We start from the raw sequence: 21,939 nt of genomic DNA on the forward strand, positions 1-21,939 counted from the left end.
TCCTTTTTTTTTTTTTTTTTTTTCTGACTGTAAGGGTGACATTTATGGCAACCACTGCAAGGGGAGCATTCCTTCCAACGGCCACCGATGTAAGGGGCTTTTTCCCCAATCACCCCCCCCCCCCCCCCCCCCCCAATGGACCAATATTAGCAGGGGTTCCCTGAGACCTGAAAAAAAATATATCTATCTTCTCGGGGGGGAAGGTTTGCGAAAGGTTGGTGTAGTACAGTGGTCTCCAAACTGTGGCCCTTTGCTAGCCTTTGTCTGGCCCTTTGGGCACTGACCACCCCCCCCCCCTTTACTGATGCCATCAATGGGGCAACGTCACTCCCCCCCCCCCCCCCCCACCCCCACCCCCACCACCCACCACCCACCACCACCACCACCAAATGTGAAGGCCATTTTGCCTGCACGGAATGCACAGGTATTCTATTCTTCTTCCCTTTTTTTTTTTTTTTTTTTTTTTTTTTTTTTTTCTTCTTTTTCCACTTTGGCTGCATTATTCAGCCTATCACAGACAAGCTCCCCTGTACTAATTCCTTTTGGCCAATAGATGTCCACAGTCTTCCCATGTTGAATTGATGGCAAGCATTCAACTCGGCAGACTGAAAACATAGTGAGTGCAAGGTGTCACCGCACTTAGCTCTAATTCTAGAGCATTCAGAATCTGGTGCAACTCTGCATGGTAGCCAATCGGCTTTGAATTTCAGGTTGTTCAATTAAGCTTTGACAATAAAACCTGGAAGCTGATTGGTGTCTATGCAGAGCTGCACCAGATTTTGCATGCTCTAGTTTTAGCAAATCCCCCCCCCCCAAATTGTGTCAATCCATAGAGAACGGTCGGGCGACCCACCTAAAATCTGGGTCGGGCGACCCACCTAAAATCTGGGTCGGGGCGACCCACCTAAAATCTGGGTCGGGCGACCCACCTAAAATCTGGGTCGGGCGACCCACCTAAAATCTGGGTCGGGCGACCCACCTAAAATCTGGGTCGGGCGACCCACCTAAAATCTGGGTCGGGCGACCCACCTAAAATCTGGGTCGGGCGACCCACCTAAAATCTGGGTCGGGCGACCCACCTAAAATCTGGGTCGGGCGACCCACCTAAAATCTGGGTCGGGCGACCCACCTAAAATCTGGGTCGGGCGACCCACCTAAAATCTGGGTCGGGCGACCCACCTAAAATCTTCTTAAACAATGGAACAGCAATAGTAACTCATTACATTGCCCATTCCTGCAGCCCCATTGATAACTGTTGGGACAGAGGGGCTGCATTCTTCCAATTTTACATCCTGCTGATGTGGGTCTCCCAAACGCAGGGTGTATGTGTTCCTGAACTCACCCGAACCTGCATGGTTGTCAGATTGGGAGTGGTGGCTGTGTCCATGCAGCCTCTGTTCCAAATAGACCTCAATTGAACTTTCTGCATGGGGCTGTATAGAACACCTACGTGGCCCTTCACACAGGTGTACACTGACATTAATGAGGCCTAAAACCTGTTGAATGCTGTCTGTAAAAGTGACACTAAGCCCGGGTCCACACTGTCGCGGCTTCAAAGCCGGACCCCAGCGCAACTTTCGGCATGCCTTGCATGCGACTTCTGTTAACAGAAGGCAATGCAAGTCAGACCTAAAGTAGTGCAGGAACCTTTTTCTAAGTCGGGGTGACTCAAGTTGCACCAATTGGAAGGGTTCCACTGCACTCAGCGGGGTCTGACTTCTGATGCGACAAGTTGGAGCTCTTGTCGCATCCAGTGTGAACTGGGTCTTTCTGAAATGATAGTAATTGGTGGAAATGTTCAATAAGTGTATCTGTGTTCCTTTTTTTTTTTTTTTTTTAACCACTTTTTTTTAATTCTGTGTGAATCTTGGTTTTTATAGCAGAGTTTGGTTGCCATCCCCAGTTGGACGTTTTTAGCTGCCCCCAGTTGGAAGTTTTTTTTAGCTACCCCAGTTTCCGGTTGTAAAGGTGCCAAGATGGAGCCTGGCCCGTCCACTTCCACCATGGAGCAAGGAGAAGAGTTCATCGTTAATAGTGACGCTCTGAAAGATTGTATTTTTACAGGTAGGGTTCAGCACATGGTCTGTGGGAGGTCTTTCTAGGGTCCTACAAGTGAGTGGTGGACAGTGTTGCTGGGGGGGGGGGGTCCCAGACATTTCTAATCTAAGGTTCAGCCTCCATCCATTGTAGTCCAATGGATCTGCTTCCTGGAAAATGATTGCTACAATGTTGCAAATTATTTGAATGGATAACCGTTCTGGGTGGAGGTCACTATAATATTTATTTTCACTACCAATGACCCAGCCAAGTCAAGAAAAATGTCAGTGTGTCAGTTGTAGCCACTGAAGTGCAATTAATATCCCCTATTGTCAAAGGTTGGATGACCCTTGACCCTCACAACCAGGGCTTTTTTCAGGGGGAACGCAGTTCTGGCACCTCCAGCACTGATTGTATGTAATGGTAAGGTGTGCTGCAGAGTCTATTGATGCTGGCTGCTGAGGGATCTAATCTACCTGGAGGGGATCTATTTTTGCAGGGGGGGTTTGTTATTACTGGTGGGGGACCTATTGCTGAGGGGTGGGTCTTATCGCTGAGGGGTCAGCTATGGCTGGGAGAGATCTACTGTTGAGGGAGGGGACTATTGCTGCTGGAGTCTATTGATGCTGGCTGTGAGGAGCTATGTTGCTGCTGGGGGGATTTTGTTTCGGGTGGCCCATTAATGTTGGGATCTATTGTTGCTAGAGGGGGCTTTATTGTTGCTGGCTACAGGGGATCTATTTTACTGCTTTTCTTAACAAATTTCATACAAATTACTTATCACCACAAAATGATACTTGGTTCTGTATTCTCTAAAAGGGCAGTAATGGGAGGTAGGTAGAGGTTGCTCGGAGGTGGGTAGAGGTGGAGAAAAGGGGTGACTCAAAGGGGGAGTTTTTGCACTTTTTCTCTGGGGGGGGGGGGGGGGGGAGAGCCCTGATCACAACTATGAGATTGTCAGACATTCCTTCTAAAACCAAGGCTATAAATATGGAGTTGCCTCCTTTTGTAGAAATAACCTTCCACAAGATTTTGGAAAGCCTATGGAAATTTATGAGGTCAGGTACTAATGTTGAATGAGAAGACCTGGCTCACAGTTGGCATTCAGTTCATCAGTTAGCATGAAGTTGGGCTGAGGTCAGGGATCTGTGCAGAACACTAGCTCCTCTGCCCATCACACCTATTTGAGCTTATTGGAGATAAATTCCAAAACCATGACCATTATGGAGTTGCTCCCCCTCCCCCATTGTGGCCAATACATCCTCCACTTGTCTACAGAGGCTTTACACAGGATTTTGTAGAGGTGTGGGGATTTTTGACATTTGTTAGGTCAGGTACTGATGTTGGATGAGAAGACCAGGCCTCACATTGGGCACCAAAAAAACCTTTCCAGTTCATCCCAAAGGTGTTCTGTAGGGTCGAGGTCAGGGCTCTCTACAAGACACTAGAGTTCCCCTGCACCAAACTGGTCAAACCATGTCTTTATGGAGCTGGCTTTGTACACAGGGCACAGTCATGCTGTAACAGAAAAGGCTCTTCGCCAAGCTGTTACCACAAGGCTGGAAGAGCACAATTGCCTACAATGGTGGTTCCCAACCTTAATCCTAAAGTACCCCTGACAGGCCATGTTTCTGGTAATTTCCATTAGATAAAATAGCTGTCATAGATGCCAAGCCATTGACACTGATTGAAAATATGACTGGTTGGGAGTACTTGAGGGCTGACATTAGGAACGCTAGCTCCTCCACACCAAACTGGTCAAGCCATGTCTTTATGGGGCTGGCTTTGAACACAGGAGCGCAGTCATGCTGGAACAGAAATGGTCTTTAGCAACTTATTGTCTACGATGTCGTAGTATGAACAGTACCCTTCATTAGAGACACCAACTCCATCTTTTGGAGGTGGCTCAATGTATCTTGATCATATAGTGTATATGGAATAGTTATGTCTTGTCTTTTGTGTTCTCAGGGTTGAAAGAGATGTACTTATCTCAGATGCTTTATGATGTCACCATACGGACTACAGAGAAGTGCTTCCAGTGCCATAGGTAGGTCGAACTTTAGGATCTGACTACTTTCCCCCCCAACTTTTGTCTAAAGACCTTTAGAGCCATCTACATATCCAATATCCAATGGGAGATCTCCCTGACATGGACAGATATGCATGTTTAGTATGGTAAGAGAAGTGTTAGTACACCCATAGTGAGGAGATGTGGACACCTGAAGGACGACTCTTGTGCTTTCATAAGATGGAAACTCTAAATGTTGTATCTCAGCCTCAGATTAGGTGAGTATTGGGGCATTTTACAAAGGGGGTTTGTTGTGCAATAGATTATCCTTCACTGATGCAAGTGTCATTTTTTGTTTTTTTGTTTTTTTTTTTCTCTTCCAGAGTTGTCCTGGCCTCGGTCAGTGATTACTTCAGAGCTCTCTTCATGCTTCCCATGCAGGAGACTATGCTCGGGGAGGTTAGTCTTTTGGAAGTCCCCTCTTCTGTCCTGCAGACCATCCTGCACTACATCTACACGGGGGAGGTTCATCTCACCTTGGACAATGTGGAGGACCTGTTTATAGTGTCCGGCCGCCTGCAGATCACGGCCATGCAAGATCTGTGCAGCAGGTAAAGGCTTTTTGGTGGTCCACTTTATAAGGATTTCTTGTCTTTTTTGGGGTTTATTCAGGGAGCTCCTCACAAATTTACTTGCCAGGAGTAGTTACCCTGGTCTATTGCTAGAGATCCATTGATTTCTCCCTAAGTTTGGCTTGGTTGCACTTTTCTCTTCTACCGCTAGGTGGCTGGGAACTTGGTGGTACTAGATACGAGGAGGGCAACCCAAGGTCAGGTTATGGGTATATGGGGTATCTCAGCCAATGGGCAGGGGTTTTCTTGAATCCCTTGGCCTGCTGGGAGAACCTATATATTCGGGTAAAGTTAGATGATCTATGTTCTGTGCCACCTGGACGACTGGGTGGACGGGTCGTATGCCCTGGGCTGTTAGGCTGGATATTGGGTATATTCTGGGGGCATCTGTCTGCCGGTCTGTGCGAGGGCCTATCCAGAAGTAAGAGGGCAGCACAGGGTTGGGATTGTGGCTTGCAGTCCAGCCAGAATTGACGGTTCTGCCTGCCGGAGAACCTGCCGTGCACGGAGGTAGAAGGGAAGCTGCTGCCACTAAGGGACCAATCGCCTTTACCAGGGACCACAGTGAGTAACTGAAGCAAGTATCGCAGCAGCATTCTCACTGAACAGGTCACAGTGGAGAATCAGAAACTTCAGGCGGTGGACTGAGGACCCAACCAGTCAAGGTGACACTTGCAGAGCAGCCTTGTAAGTCAAGCCAGGGACCAAGCAAGTTGACAGGGGTGAAGCTTTAGAAGCATCAGGAGGGCCAAGCTAGGGACCCAGCAGGGAAGCGTGGGTGACTCTTGAGGGAGATGCCACCGCAAAGCTTTGAGGAGCTCCAGGGATTCAGAGGGTCCAGTGAGACCAGGAGCTCAAGGGGCTGAAGAATTAAAAGTAGAAGTTGTAGTGAAGCAAAGAGGATTGTAACTATTTGTGTTAGGGACTGTTGCCATAGGAGACAGCAATCCTGCACATGCAGATGTGGCACCTTGCTGGGGGCCTTTCCCTGTATGGCTGTCTTCCTATTAAAGTCTCAAGTCTGTCAATTGAAATTGCAACTGCTTAAGGGTGTCCTGGCCCTAATCCTCTTTCCCTTGCAAAATATAAAGGACTGTCACATCCAAGAAGTGTCTGGCACCCAATAACTTTATCCACCATGCCTCACAAACCGCCACATACAGAAGGATGTCAGCTATCTTTTGGCCCTGAAAGTTCTCATTGGACTGGAGGAGGCTAAAGACTTTGCTACATTAGTACTTTTGTTAAAGTGATACTTTGTAGCTAGCAGGAATTTAGCAATGTGTACCGGGGGGTATTCTAGTTATCAGAGTTAAAGCCTAGTGGTCTGAGACTGTCAACTTTGGACCAGGCATCTAAACGTCAATGATATATTCAATTTATTGATAGAAATAACATTATCACTATTCAGGACATTTTCTATGTAAAGTTTGTAACCGTCATAGGGTAACTGTTTTCTCATTTTTAAATACAATACGATTTTCTTCCTTTGTTCATAACTGTTTCTCCTCTCAATGTCCTGATTTATGTGCAGGCTGCTTTCTACCCCCCCCCCCCCCCCCACCCTACATGTACAGTCAGTCCGGCTTTATCCTGCTCTCTACACTCTTTTTATTACATATAAAACCTACAACTAGAATAAAAGGTCCCCTGCTCAGACCCCCCCCCCCCCCCCCCCCCCCCCCGCAAACATCTTATAGCAATAGCTAGCATAGCTTGTGGACAGTACTTGCCCTCTGTTCTAGTAGTCAGGATAACCTGGGGAACCCTGTCCTATGCTCCCCAGCTACATCCTGAGCTGTGCTTCATCTTCCTGGTATCTCTAAAGTGCTGTAAGAAATGCACCAAATGCTTTGGTGTGGTGGCACTTTTGGCTTTACAGATGGACTTTTTTTTTTTTTTTATTTTTTTATTTTTTTTTTTTTTTTTTTTTTTGATACTGGGGCAGACAACTCATGGGGGGGGGGGCCCGGGCAACAGGAGGAGATTATGGGGGCCCCCAGGCAACAGAAGACCATGGGGGCCCCTGGGCAATAGATTATGGGGCCACACAGTATTCACACACAATATACACACACTGAAAAGTTACTAGAGAGGCGGGGCAGCTATATTCTTGGGATTTTTAAAAAAAAAAAAACTGATTTTTACATGCTGTCCCTGGTTTTTATGGGGGCCCCTTAGGGGCATGGGGCCCTCGGGCAGTGCCCGAATAGTCAGTCTGCCCCTGTTTGATACAGAATGCCTGGACTCTGGAACAGGAACAAGAGGCCAGTTCTTGATGCTGAGAGCAATGCCATAAACTCGCACTAGTCTTCCCTACATGTCTAACACTAACCTTCTTTTTATAGGTGATCCTAAAACTATCCTTTAACACCCACGCTATGGTTGATTTTATAGGTGGGTGCAGTCTGCTGTCTCCACTGCAGGTGGCGCTCAACCGCAGCGGCAATGCAGAGGAAGCCGCAGGGGGGGACAGGGTTCTTCTATGGTTTCCTGAGTCACTGGCGCAGCGATCCATTTGTATGCTAGCTGCCAATGTGACTCTGGTGGCTGCCTTGGGTTTGGCACATTTTTGTGTGAGTGGGTAGTGTAGGGAAAGGTACAAGTCTGTTGGGGACAGTATTAGCAATGGGGAAAGGTTCCGGACGAGGGGAAAGCGTAGGGGTTAGCATATCCCAGGATACCCTCCTGATTGGGCATAAGACAGCCAGGCCGCAGTCTGTCCCCCTTAATGGATGCCTTTGGTTTGGGTCTGCTTCTTGGAAACAATGTGCCAGGCTGGGTAGCCGGGGGTCTATTCTGGACTGTTGCTGAAGTACTTCAATACAAGGTTTTTTTTTTTTTTTTTTTTTTGTTTGTTTTTATATTACACCAGACTGAATTATTGCTGCCGCACACCACTTGCATGATGGTAATATGTTCTATTCTCCTTTTCCGTTTACCTAGGTACCTTGCAAAGGGGCTCAACAATGGAAACTGCCTCTGGATTTATAGATTAGCTCATGGTCACCATCACAGAATCCTCTTGGAAGAAGCCATGAACTATATTGGTCAGAATCTGAGCTCCATATCTGTAAGAGAGGACTTTATCCGCTTGCAGATGGAAGAACTGGTCAACATTCTGTCTTCAGATAGCTTGATGGTTTCCTCAGAACTTGCTGTCTATAACATCGCCCGCTGCTGGTGGGAATTTCACACCCAGAAGGACCATCCTCTTCCCACAGAACTGTTGCGGGTCGTCAGGCTACAGCTCCTGACTCCAGACGAGCTGGAAAAGGTCAGCAGGGACATACCCAGCGCTGACTACCTTCTCCAGCTTCCAGAAAGAGTCAACTTGCGCCAAGGGATGTTTGAGGAGAGGATAACTGGCATGGAGATTAAATTATTAGGAAGACCAGACCCAGACGAAGACTACTATTTCAATGCTTACGATCCAATAACTGAGTCTTGGGAGAAGCTTCCCTTTTGTGAGGATTTAGACCAACCTGGAATTGCAGCTGTAGGATGTAAATTGTATGTTTCGGGTGGGTTTCATCAAGAACGTCGTGCTTCCAATGCCCTTCACGTGTATGATTCGGTTTTTAATGAATGGCAAGAGCTCCCTCCTATGACCGATCCAAGAGCTTGCCATGGCTTCCTAGCCTACAAAAACAGGCTTTATGCTTTTGGTGGGTGCAACAGGACAGATCTCATAGACTCAATGGAATGCTTCAGCTTGTTGGACAATAGATGGCACAATTTGTCGAGCATGCCTTTGGCGGTACGTGGTTTTGCTTGCGCGGAGCTGAAGGGAAGACTGTTCGCTATAGGTGGGATGACTCGCAGTGACACAGAAGTTTTCCACCATCCGGGGTTCCACATATACAACATATCGACAGACACTTGGAGCCAGTTCCCGCTACCCATTATCTTTTCAGCTGCTGGTGCTGCCACCATGGAGGATAAACTGTACGTTGTGGTAAGCTGCAAACTCAGACATGACGAATTTAATCCATATCCAGGTTATGATACATATTCGCCAGCTAATCGTTACGATTCCTATCTCCTGTACAACGAAGACCCAGAAGCCATTTCTAGGGGCTTCATTCTGGATCACCTGGGGCGAATTTGTCGTGGTACCATTCCACCGGTCGTCGAGAGCGTTTCTCACACTACGGTGGTACGTTGGGAGGACCGGATTTACGTTATGGGCGGTATTGATGAGGAATGTATGAGTATCTATACCATGATGTACTGGAGCCCAGGAAAACCCGACTGGATTGTGTGCCAGAAGGAGCTCCCTTTCCTGATCAGTGATTTTGGAAGCGTCACCCTGCAGGTGCCCCTGAAACACATCACCCCCCTCATTCCTGGCAGGAGATTGGACTACGTTTTTAAAAGTTATAGTGGTGGGGAGGAAGAGTCAGAAGATGAAGAATGGTGAAGCTTGTAGCCTGGGGGGGGCTTTGTTAAAAATGTGTAAAGTAATTTGTGGCAAAGAAACTGGACATTAATGTTTTTAAGGGGGGATACGTCTCTTCTGAGCCTTTCACCTGGAACAAGCATACAGCACGTTAAGTCAGACGTGATCTGCAGGTTTGTTCCAGGTCAGTGGCTCTGAAAAGCTTTTACTTCTAGGAACAAGGTCCAATTTTAATATTTTTGTGGGGATTATATATTTGGGACATAAAGATATTCAGCTTTGTTTAAAGATGTTTTTATCTGTATTTAATAAAAATGTTGAACATACTCCTGTCCCTATGTGAATGTCTTCAACCTGATTGAGAGTTCTCCTTTAAAAGCCACCGGTCAGCACTTAGTAGTTGGAGCATAGGTGCTCAACCTGTGGCCCTCCAGTTGTTGAACTACAAGTCCCCATATTGCCTCTGCCTGTGGGAGTCATGGTTGTCACTGTCAGCCTTGCAATGCATCATGGGACTTGTAGTTCTGCAACAGCTGGAAGGCCACAGGTTGAGTACACCTGAGTTGGGGGCTGTAAACCTTTCCACTTTCCCAGTGAAGGGTCTCGGGTGATTAAACAAATCCTCCTAAATAAGTTGTACCAGGTTTTTGTTTCTTTTTATTTTTCTTTACATCTAATCAATGTGCAGCATTTTATACAGCCTATCTCTGCTTCCAGAGAGCAGGGGGGAGATCTAAAATGACAAACTGCACAGCTGATTGTAGGGGGAAGAGACACCTACCCCTATATACACCTACAGTATCTCACATTTTTGTAAATCTTTTCTATCTTTTCATGTGACAACACTGAAGAAATGACACTTTGCTACAATGTAAAGTAGTGAGTGTACAGCTTGTATAACAGTGTAAATTTGCTGTCCCCTCAAAATAACTCAACACACAGCCATTAATGTCTAAACCACTGGCAACAAGTTAGTACACCCCTAAGTGAAAATGTCCAAATTGGGCCCAAAGTGTCAATATTTTGTGTGGCCTCCATTTTCCAGCACTGCCTTAACCCTCTTGGGCATGGAGGTCACCAGAGCTTCACAGGTTGTCACTGGAGTCCTCTTCCCCCTCCATGACCACATCATGGAGCTGGTGGATGTTGGAGACCTTGCGCTCCTCCACCTTCCGTTTGAGGATGTCCCACAGATGATCAATAGGGTTTAGGTCTGGAGACTTGCTTGGTCAGTCCATCACCTTTACCCTCAGCTTCTTTAGCAAGGCAGTGGTGGTCTTGGAGATTTGTTTGGGGTCGTTATGTTGGAATACTGCCCTGTGGCCCAGTCTCTGAAGGGAGGGGATCATGCTCTGCTTCAGTATGTCACAGTACATGTTGGCATTCATGGTTCCCTCAATGATCTGTAGCTCCCCAGTGCCAGCAGCACTCATGCAGCCCCAGACCATGACACTCCCACCACCATGCTTGACTGTAGACAAGACACACTTGTCTTTGTACTCCTCACCTGGTTGCCGCCACACACGCTTGTCACCATCTGAACCAAATAAGTTTTATCTTGGTCTCATCAGACCACAGGACATGGTTCCCGTAATCCATGTCCTTAGTCTGCTTGTCTGCAGCAAACTGTTTGCGGGCTTTCTTGTGCATCTTTAGAGGCTTCCTTCTGGGATGACAGCCATGCAGACCAATTTGATGCAGTGTGCGGCATATGGTCTGAGCTCTAACAGGCCAATCCCCCCCACCCCTTCAACCTCTGCAGCAATGCTGGCAGCACTCATACGTCTATTTCCCAAAGACAACCTCTGGATATGACGCTAAACATGTGCACTCAACTTCTTTGGTGGACCATGGCGAGGCCTGTTCTGTTAAACCGCTGTATGGTCTTGGCCACCATGCTGCAGCTTTCAGGGTCTTGGCAATCTTCTTATAGCCATGATGAAATTCCAGTGACCAGTATGAGAGTGAGCTTTACCACACCTGCTCCCCATTCACACTTGAGATCTTGTAAAACAAATGAGTCACATGACACCGCAGAGGGGAAATGGCTAATTGGGCCCAATTTGGACATTTTCTCTTAGGGGTGTACTCACTTTTGTTGCCAGCGGTTTAGACATTAATGGCTGTATGTTGAGTTATTTTGAGGGGACAGCAAATTTACACTGTTATACAAGCTGTACACTCACTACTTTACATTGTAGCAAAGTGAGGGGTGTACTCATGTGTGAGATACTGTATCTCCTATACCCACATACAGTGGGGTGGAAATATTTGATCCCCCTGCAGATTTTGTAAGTTTGCCCACTTACAAAGAAATAAAGGGTCTATAATTATCATAGGTGTATTTATAAAAAAAAAAATGCAGCGCTAAAGAACAAATAAAACCTAAATGTTCGTAAGTGCCCTTGGACACTAGTATGTATACAGTGTGAATAAGTCCATATCTTTAGGAGTCACCCCGAGGTGTATGATCAAACTGATTACGGTGAATAGTAGAATCCTCCACTGAACACCAATACAGTGGGCCTCCAACCCCAAAGTATGGACCACTAGGTTATAGGTGGTCAAAGAAGCACAATGTTAATCCACAGGCTGGTCTCCCCTAAACGTTGTGCTTGTTTGACCACCTATAACCTAGTGGTCCATACTTTGGGTATGAGGCTTGGTGTGTTGGTGCTCGGTGGAGGATGCTACTATTCACTTTGGTCTGTTTGTTCACAAACCTCGGGTGACTCCTAAAGATATATGGACTTATTCTGTCTCTGTCATAATACATACAGCAAATATCACCCAAAAAAAAAAAGATACAAATGGAGTTGTAGTTCAATGAGTAAAGTATTTGATCAACCAAGAATAATTCTGCCCCCCACAGATTGGATACAGTAGGTACTCATGTGGTACACAAATTAGTCCTGTCAATGGAAGAAGGTGCTCATAATGAGAATTCGTTATGTATATAAAAGACACCTGTCTACAGAATTTTTTTTTTTTTCCATTCAAACCTCACCATCCTGAGCAGGACCAAAGGGCTGTCAAAGGACATTGGGGACAAGATTTTAGACCTGCACAAGGCTAGAATGGGCTACAAGACCATCGGCAAGAAGCTTGGTGAGAAGGAGACAACTGTTTGAGCGATTATACGCCAATGGAAGAAATACAAATTAACCAATCGCCCTCGGTCTGGAGCTCCATGCAAGATCTCACCTCATGGGGTGAGGATGATCATGAGAAAAGTGAGGGATCAGCCCAGAACTATACGGGAGGAGCTTGTGAATGATCTCAAGGCAGTTGGGACCTCAGTCACCAAACAAACCATTGGTAACACAATACACCACCATGGTTTGAAATCCTGCAGCCCCCGCAAGGCCCCCCTCCTCAACAAGGCACATGTAGAGGCCTGTCAGAAATTTGCCAATGAACATCTAAATGATTCAGAGAAGGTTTGAGAGAAAGTGTTGTGGTCAGACGAGACCAAAATTGCGCTCTTTGGCATTAACCTGAATATGTGTTTGGAGGAAGAAAAATGCTGACTATGACCCTAAGAACACCATCCCTACAGTCAAGCACGGAGGTGGAAACATGATGCTTTGGGGCTACTTCTATGCTAAAGGTACAGGCCGACTTTGCCACAATGAGGGGCTATGTATTGTAAAATCTTGGAGGAGAACCTTCTTCTCTCAGCCAGAACAGTGAAGATGGGTCATGGATGGGTCTTCCAGCATGACAATGACCGAAAACATACCGCCAAGGCAACAAAGGAGTGGCTCAAGAAGAAGCGCATTAAGGTCATGGAGTGGCCTAGCCAGTCTTGTGGAGGAAGCTGAAACCAAGAAACCTTAAAGGATTTAGAGAAGATCTGTAAAGAAGAGTGGACCAAAATCCCTCCTGAGATGTGTGCAAACCTGATCACCACCTACAAGAAACGTCTGACCAACAAGGGTTTCTCCACCAACTACTAAGTCATGTTTTGCTTGGGGATCAAATTTATTTTACGCACTGTACTGCAACTCACTTTATAATATTTGTATCGTTTTTTTTTTTTTTCCTGGATTTTTGGTTGATATTCTGTCTCCATGCAAAATACATCTATGATAAAAATGATAGACCCTTCATTTCTTAAGTGGGCAAACTTACATAATCTGCAGGGCATCAAATCGTTATTTTCTTCACTGTACACATACACCTACCTCTATATACACCTGAGGTTTTCAATCACAGGCTGTGTGCTGGAGCTCTCCTCCCTGTACACGCTATAGAGGGATATGCTTTGTTCATATTTCATGGCTGAGGTTTACATCCACTAAAACACCTTCCTGGAAAAAATGCTACAGTATAGTCGTCCAGTTCTAGGTGGACGTCCTCCAAGAATCCCGCCTCCTGCGGCGCGCATCGGGTGCGCTCTCCTTTTGGACACAGCTGATCACATTAAAGGGCCAGTCACACCTGGTCACATGTAAACAGACTTGCTGGTCATCGGCCGGCCTTTCCATCCCATCCCGTTGTGTTTGCGAAACGAAAGCCATTCACTGGCAAGACTGTCGGCACATAGTTTGCAGCAGAGGGAAGGCAACCTGGGGCCCTCCAGCTGTTGTGGAACTACATTTCCCATGAGGCATTGCAAGGCTGTCAGTTACAATTGCTCCCAGAGGCATGATGGGACTTGTAGTTCTGCAACAGCTGGAGGGCCCCCAGGTTGCCTACCCCTGATTTACACTGATAATCAGTGCTGTGATCAGCGGGGCCTTCTCATCAGTGCAGCCTCAGCGCACATCCGTTAAGAAAAATTACCTATTTGCAAAATTTTATAACAGAAATAAACTTTTTTTTTATATTTCATAAAAGAATAAAACTTTTTTTTTTAATTTTATAACAGAAATAAACTTTTTTTTTTTTTTTTATTTATTTCATAACAGAAATAAACTTTTTTTAAAATTTTATAACAGAAATAAACTCTCTGCACTGGTGGAGTCCTCGAGCCTGCAGCTGAATCAACTGTCCTGGCACTTGCTGGACTTTCCTGGGTGCCCTGAAACCACCTTCACAATTGTAGTGGAAACATTTTTTTTATGGGATTAAGTTCATTTTCATGGCAAAGAGGGACTTTGTAATTAATTGCAATTCATCCGATCGTTCTTCATAACATTCTGAAGTATAAGCAAATCTCCATCATAAACACTGAGGCAGCAGAAATTGTGAAAATTTATATTTGTGTCATTCTCAAAACTTTTGGCCCCGGCTGTAGAGCCGGCAACTCCAAATGATCCTTATCAAAACTTTAATACATAATAGTGAGTAAAATACACAGAGGCTCACGTGTTTCGACAAGAAGCCTTCATCGCAGCACAAGTTTAAAATGAAACAACAGACATACTGTACACTATATTGCCAAAAGTATTGGGACGCCTGCCTTTACAAGCACATGAACTTTAATGACATCCCAGTCTTAGTCCGTAGGGTTCAATATTGAGTTGGTCCTCCCTTTGCAGCTATAACAGCTTCAACTCTTCTGGGAAGGCCGTCCACAAGGTTTAGGAGGGTGTCTATGGGAATGTTTGACCATTCTTCCAGAAGAGCATTTGTGAGGTCATGCACTGATGTTGGACGAGAAGGCCCGGCTCGCAGTCTCCACTCTAATTCATCCCAAAGATGTTCTATCAGGTTGAGGTCAGGACTCTATGCAGGCCAGTCAAGTTCCTCCACCCCAAACTCGCTCATTCATGTCTTCATGGACCTTGCTTTGTGCACTGGTCCAAATCATTTGGTGGAGGGGTGGATTATGGTGGGGGGGTTGTTTTTCAGGGGTTGGGCTTGGCCCCTTAGTTCCAGTGTAGGGAACTCTTAAGGCTTCAGCATACCAAGACATTTTGGATAATTTTATGCTCCCAACTTTGTGGGAACAGTTTGGGGATGTCCCCTTCCTGTTCCAACATGACTGCGCACCAGTGCACAAAGCAAGGTCCATAAAGACATGGAGGAGCGAGTTTGGGGTGGAGGAACTTGACTGGCCTGCACAGAGTTTGGAGCAATTGTACAGAATGTCTTGGTATGCTGAGACCTTAAGAGTTCTCTTCATTGGAACTAGGGGGTCAACTCAGTAATAAACCCTACGGACTAAGACTGGGATGCCATTAAAGTTCATGTGTGTGTAAAGGCAGGCGTCCCAATACTTTTGGCAATATAGTGTACAGCATGTCTGTTGTTTCATTTTAAACTTGTGCTGCGATGAAGGCTTCTTGTCGAAACACGTGAGCCTCTGTGTATTTTACTCACTATTATGTAATAAAGATTTGATAAGGATCATTTGGAGTTGCCGGCTCTACAGCCGTGGCCAAAAGTTTTGAGAATGACACAAATATAAATTTTTACAATTTCGGCTGCCTCAGTTTTTTATGATGGTGATTTGCATATACTTCAGAATGTTATGAAGAACGATCGGATGAATTGCAATTAATTGCAAAGTCCCTCTTTGCCATGAAAATGAACTTAATCCAATAAAAAATGTTTCCACTGCATTTGTGAAGGTGGCTTCAGGGCGCCCAAGAAAGTCCAGCAAGCGCCAGGACCGTCTCCTATAGGTGATTCAGCTGCGGGATCGGGGGACCACCAGTGCAGAGAGGGGGGTGATCGGGGCACCACCAGTGCAGAGAGGAGGGTGATCGGGGCACCACCAGTGCAGGGAAGGGGGTGATCGGGGCACCACCAGTACAGAGAGGGGGGTGATCGGGGCACCACCAGTGCAGGGAAAGGGGTGATCGGGGCACCACCAGTGCAGAGAGGAGGGTGATCGGGGCACCACCAGTGCAGGGAAAGGGGTGATCGGGGCACCACCAGTGCAGAGAGGAGGGTGATCGGGGCACCACCAGTGCAGGGAAAGGGGTGATCGGGGCACCACCAGTACAGAGAGGGGGGTGATCGGGGCACCACCAGTGCAGGGAAAGGGGTGATCGGGGCACCACCAGTGCAGAGAGGGGGGTGATCGGGGCACCACCAGTGCAGGGAAAGGGGTGATCGGGGCACCACCAGTGCAGAGAGGAGGGTGATCGGGGCACCACCAGTGCAGGGAAAGGGGTGATCGGGGCACCACCAGTACAGAGAGGGGGGTGATCGGGGCACCACCAGTGCAGGGAAAGGGGTGATCGGGGCACCACCAGTGCAGAGAGGGGGAAGATCGGGGCACCACCAGTGCAGAGAGGAGGGTGATCGGGGCACCACCAGTGCAGGGAAAGGGGTGATCGGGGCACCACCAGTACAGAGAGGGGGGTGATCGGGGCACCACCAGTGCAGGGAAAGGGGTGATCGGGGCACCACCAGTACAGAGAGGGGGGTGATCGGGGCACCACCAGTGCAGGGAAAGGGGTGATCGGGGCACCACCAGTACAGAGAGGGGGGTGATCGGGGCACCACCAGTGCAGGGAAAGGGGTGATCGGGGCACCACCAGTGCAGAGAGGAGGGTGATCGGGGCACCACCAGTGCAGGGAAAGGGGTGATCGGGGCACCACCAGTACAGAGAGGGGGGTGATCGGGGCACCGCCAGTGCAGGGAAAGGGGTGATCGGGGCACCACCAGTACAGAGAGGGGGGTGATCGGGGCACCACCAGTGCAGGGAAAGGGGTGATCGGGGCACCACCAGTGCAGAGAGGAGGGTGATCGGGGCACCACCAGTGCAGGGAAAGGGGTGATCGGGGCACCACCAGTACAGAGAGGGGGGTGATCGGGGCACCACCAGTGCAGGGAAAGGGGTGATCGGGGCACCACCAGTGCAGAGAGGGGGGTGATCGGGGCACCACCAGTGCAGGGAAAGGGGTGATCGGGGCAGCACCAGTGCAGAGAGGGGGTGATTGGGGCACCACCAGTGCAGGGAGGGGGGTGATCGGGGCACCACCAGTGCAGAGTTTGCTCAGGAATGGCAGCAGGCCGGTGTGAGGGCATCTCCACACACAGTGAGGAGAAGACTTTTGGAGGATGGTCTGGTGTCAAGAAGGACAGCAAAGAAGCCACTTCTCTCCAGGAAAAACATCCGGGACAGTCTGAAAAAGGTCCAGGGATTGGACTGCTAAGGACTGGTGGAAAGTCATTTTCTCTGCTGAATCCCCTTTCCGATTGTTTGGGGCATCCGGAAAAAACCTTGTGAAAAGGTGAGCGCTACCATCAGTCCTGTGTTATGCCAGTAAAGCATCCTGAGACCATTCATGGGTGGGGTTGCTTCTCAACCAAAGGAGTGGGCTCACTCACAATTTTGCCAAAGAACACAACCGTGAATAAAGAATGGTACAAAAACATCCCCCGAGAGCAACTTCTCCCAACCATCCAAGAACAGTTCTTTTTTCCCTTTTTTTTTCAGTCAAGGCACCCTTTAACCACTTGCCGACCGCTGCGCGCCGATATACATCGGCACAATGGCAGCGGTGGGCAAATGTGCGTACCTGTATGTCCCCTTTAAAAGGCAGGGATAGCAGGCGCACGCCCGCCGCGTACAGCGTGACCGTGCCCGCGGGACCGGCAGACTCGATGTCCGCCAGTCTCCCGGCGATCTCGATGTCCGCCGGTCTCCTGGCGATCGTGTCACGAAGCCGCAGATCGGGGAAGTGCCTATGTAAACAAGGCATTTCCCCGTTCTGCCTTGTGTCATGACAGAGATCACCGCTCCCTGTCATCGAGAGCAGTGATCGCTGTCATGTGACTTGAAGCCCATCCCCCCCACAGTTAGAACACATCCCTAGGACACACTTAACCCCTTGATCGCCCCCTAGTGTTCAACCCCTTCCCTGCCAGTGACATTTATACGGTAATCAATGCATTTTAATAGCACTGATCGCTGTATAAATGACAATGGTCCCAAAATGGTGTCAAAAGTGTCCGATGTGTCCGCTATAATGTCGCAGTCATGATAAAAATTGCAGATCGCCGCCATTACTAATAAAAAAAAAATAACAATAAAAATACCATAAAACTATCCCCTATTTTGTAGACGCTATAACTTTTGCGCAAACCAATCAATATACGCTTATGGCGATTTTTTTTTTACCAAAAATATGTAGAATACACATCGGCCTAAACTGAGGAAAAAAAAAGTTTTTTTTATATATTTTTGGGGGATATTTATTATAGCAAAAAGTAAAAAATATTGCGTTTTTTTTTCAAAATAGTCGCTCTTTTTTTGTTTATAGCGCAAAAAATACAAACCGCAGAAGCGATCGAATACCACCAAAAGAAAGCTCTTTTTGGAAAAAAAGGATGTCAATTTTGTTTGGGTGCAACATCGCACGACCGTGCAATTGTCAGTTAAAGCGAGGCAGTGCCGAATCGCAAAAAGCGTTCTGATCAGGAAGGGGGGTAAAATCTTCCGGGGCTGAAGCGGTTAAAATGATGGACAATCTCGAGACACCCTCCAAAGCAGTGGTCATCAACCCTGTCCTCAGGGCCCACTAACAGGCCAGGTTTTATGTATTACCTTGGGGGAGATGCAGACTAGAATACTGCAATCACTAAGCAGCAAATGATATCACCTGTGATGTATTTCAGTTATCTTGCAAACCTGGCCTGTTAGTGGGTCCTGAGGACAGGGTTGATGACCACTTCTCTAAGGTACCAAATTACGGTGATGATTATTATGTCCATTCAGAGGTTCTTCCCCAGACAAGCCACTCAGTCATTCAAAGCTCCTCTGTGGGAAAATGTTGCCTCCACCCTCCATGGCTCCTCTTCAGGAAGTGAAGACCGGTGATCCACCACGGCAGTCTGGGGAGGATGCCAAGTGGTTTTGTTTTCACCTCTGATTGGGACGTCATCAGCGCCCTTAGGGAACCCCCTCAATGAACAGCCAACACAAAGTGCCCAAGTCACCAGGTAGCTTGGATATTGGTCATGTGACCGATCATGTGCTTGTCCAACAGCCAATCCCCCATTTGGCCAAGCTGCTGGTGGCCTATGCACTGCCGTACCAGTTAGTGACTTATTGAGCACACATCATCCCAATGGTGAATATGTAGACTCCATTATTTCTACAAAAGATCTCTCCATGTACTCTAAGTCAGTGGTCATCAACTCTGTCCTCAGGGTTGATGACCACTGATGACCACTGCATAGTTTTGGAGCAGTGGTCACCACTGTTGATGACCACTGCTCCAAAACTATGGACAGTCTTGAGGCATCCCCCTCTAAAATGTAAAAACTTATTCTAATAGTTTTACATAAAGCGGCAACATCAATACACGTAGGACACACAACGTTAGAGGTGATCCATTCTCCAGAGCAAAGACACGTTTGCAAACTGGTACCGAGTAGTATTCCAATGTTTCTCTTCTCCCTCAGTTTTTCTACATCACTTAGCTAATGAGACCTCAAAGCTGACGGAGAGAGGCAAGGAAGGGTCGAAGAAGGATGATATGCAGTCAGTTGACCTTTTCAACTAATGATATCATTGGTCACTAGGGGGTTGGCAGCTAGAAGGTTGCAAAAGGTGTACAATGAAAACCTTTGGCCCTGTGTAAGCCCATCGGCTTGTATACAATTTGTAGGCACTTTGCCAAGGCACCCCTGAAGAAACCTCAAGGCACCCTGGTTGAAAAAGGCTGCTCTAAGTTACCAAAATATGGCCATGATTATTTCATCCGGTCAAAAGTCCTGATCTAGACAAGCTGCTCAGTCATTCAAATCTCCTCCCTGGGAAAATGTTGCCCCCACCCTCCATGGCTCCTCTTCTGGGAGTGAAGACCGATGGTCCACCATGGCAGTCCGGGGGAGGATGCCAACTGGTTTTGTTGCCACCCCTCACCATGATGTCGTTACATGTCCTTTGGGAACAATTGGGAACCCTCTCGATGGACAGCCAGTGGGGAGTGTCCATGTCCCCAGGCAGTGACATGGACACCAGAAGTAGGACCGTCCTTCTCTTTATTCCAGGAGACCCCATGCATCATGTGACCACAGATTCCGGAAAGTATCTGGGCCATTTAGATTGCTTTACTGCAGGGGTCTACACAGGTTTTTTACAATTCTGTTCTTTAAAAAAATAAAAAAACAAAAAACAAAAAAACAATGCCCCCCCCCCGGTGATTGATCCATTATCAATCACGATGCCCGCCGGACCCGAAAAAGTGTGCAGCTGACCCCCAAGTACCTGCTCCGCCGTTTGACAGTTCTTCAATTAGGTAAGGAGCGGGGCCAACTGGAGACGTCAATTGGTGGCCCCGCTCCCTTGTGATGTCACCGACTTGTGCATTCTGGGTCGGTGACGTCACAAAGGGGGTGGTGCCACCAGGTAATGTCGCCAGGTGGCCCTGCCCCTTACCTATATCAGAACTGATTGACAATGAATCTACACTAGGGGGGGGACATTTTTATTTTTTTAATAAGGGAATTGTCAAAAACCATCTACTGTTTTTCTTTATCTTTAAGACTTTTTTGGTGAATGGGTAGGTGTACAATGTACCCCATACTCATTCACATGGGCAGGGGCGGGATCTGGGGGCTTCCAGATCTCGATAAGCCCCCTGCCCGCAGACCCCCACAACCACCACCCACGGTTGTCGGGAAAGGGCCCTTGTCCCCAACATGGGGCAAGGTTCTGTGGGGGGAGGGGGCAGCTTGCCAGCTGTGAGATATTTTTTTACTTCCTGTTCTGTAGGCAGGAAGTGACAGGAAACTCCTCTCAGACACTTATCACGAGTGTCCCCAATTAAAGATTTTCCCTTCCTGTTCCGGTGACAACGGTAAGATTTTGGATTATCCCTCACTTCAGGTTTCCGTGACAATGAGACAAATAGAGAGAGAGGTGAATCTCCCCAGCTGGAGCACAGCAATAACCCCCCCCCCTGCTCAATCCATAACTAAGGAATAAGGTTTTGGTGCTTCAGACACATTTGAATCCCCAGCAGCACATGCTGACCATCCCTTCGCCTGCATGGGACTGCACCGGTGCTTGGTGATTGGCTGAGTGCTGTCACATGGGGGCAAGAAGAAAGTTCTCATCCTGAGTAATGTGTCTCCGAGCTTACACAGGGCCTCCTCTACTTCCTCCTAGAGCTGAATGAGGGTGAGGGGAGCAAAGACTAAGTGAGCATGTGCAGCGCGGGAAAGGAGGAGTGATGAAGGGAAAAGTACAGGTTATGTTTTATATCAGTAATCTCCAAACTGCAGCCCGGGGGCCAAATATGGCCCTTTGATTGCCTTTATCCGGCCCCTGGGGCACTACGCCTCCCACTGACACCAATGATGGGGCACTATTCCTCCTACTGACATGAACTATGGAGGCATAATTGTTGCCACTGACACCAACAAAGGTGGACTATTCCTCCCAGTGACACCAATGATGGGACACTATTCCTCCCAGTGACACCAATGATGGGGCACTATTCCTCCCAGTGACACCAATGATGGGACACTATTCCTCCCAGTGACACCAATGATGGGGCACTATTCCTCCCACTGACACCAATGATGGGACACTATTCCTCCCAGTGACACCAATGATGGGGCACTATTCCTCCCAGTGACACCAATGCTGGGGCACTATTCCTCCCACTGACACCAATGATGGGGCACTATTCCTCCCACTGACACCAATGATGGGGCACTATTCCTCCCAGTGACACCAATGATGGGGCACTATTCCTCCCAGTGACACCAATGCTGGGGCACTATTCCTCCTAGTGACACCAATGATGGGGTACTATTCCTCCCAGTGACACCAATGATGGGGCAATGTTCCTTCTACTGACACCAATGATGGGGCAATGTTCCTTCTACTGACACCAATGATGGGGCACTATTCCTCCCAGTGACACCAATGATGGGGCAATATTCCTCCCACTGACACCAATGATGGGGTACTTTTTCTCCCACTGACACCAATGATGGG

General features: G+C 47.7%; 1 protein-coding gene across 1 annotated transcript; it reads left to right on the plus strand.

Annotated features, from left to right (window-relative positions):
- The first annotated feature begins 1,958 nt into the window (after positions 1–1,958).
- LOC141109780 (ectoderm-neural cortex protein 1-like) lies at positions 1,959–9,100 on the plus strand. Its single transcript, XM_073601065.1, has 4 exons — positions 1,959–2,064; positions 4,006–4,084; positions 4,429–4,656; positions 7,624–9,100. Exons 1-4 carry the CDS (start codon positions 1,977–1,979, stop codon positions 9,098–9,100), a joined length of 1,872 nt encoding a protein of 623 aa, XP_073457166.1. The 5' UTR covers positions 1,959–1,976.
- The last annotated feature ends 12,839 nt before the right edge of the window (positions 9,101–21,939 follow it).

Source organism: Aquarana catesbeiana, linkage group LG10, assembly GCF_042186555.1.
Source record: "Aquarana catesbeiana isolate 2022-GZ linkage group LG10, ASM4218655v1, whole genome shotgun sequence".
NCBI lineage: Eukaryota > Metazoa > Chordata > Amphibia > Anura > Ranidae > Aquarana > Aquarana catesbeiana.

Excerpts from the sequence above, each read along its gene's own strand:
- LOC141109780 (XM_073601065.1), top strand. The coding sequence starts at position 1,977 with ATGGAGCCTGGCCCGTCCACTTCCACCATGGAGCAAGGAGAAGAGTTC. Across the intron at positions 2,065-4,005 it reads GAAAGATTGTATTTTTACAG|GGTTGAAAGAGATGTACTTA; the intron begins GTAGGGTTCAGC and ends TTGTGTTCTCAG. Across the intron at positions 4,085-4,428 it reads AAGTGCTTCCAGTGCCATAG|AGTTGTCCTGGCCTCGGTCA; the intron begins GTAGGTCGAACT and ends TTTCTCTTCCAG.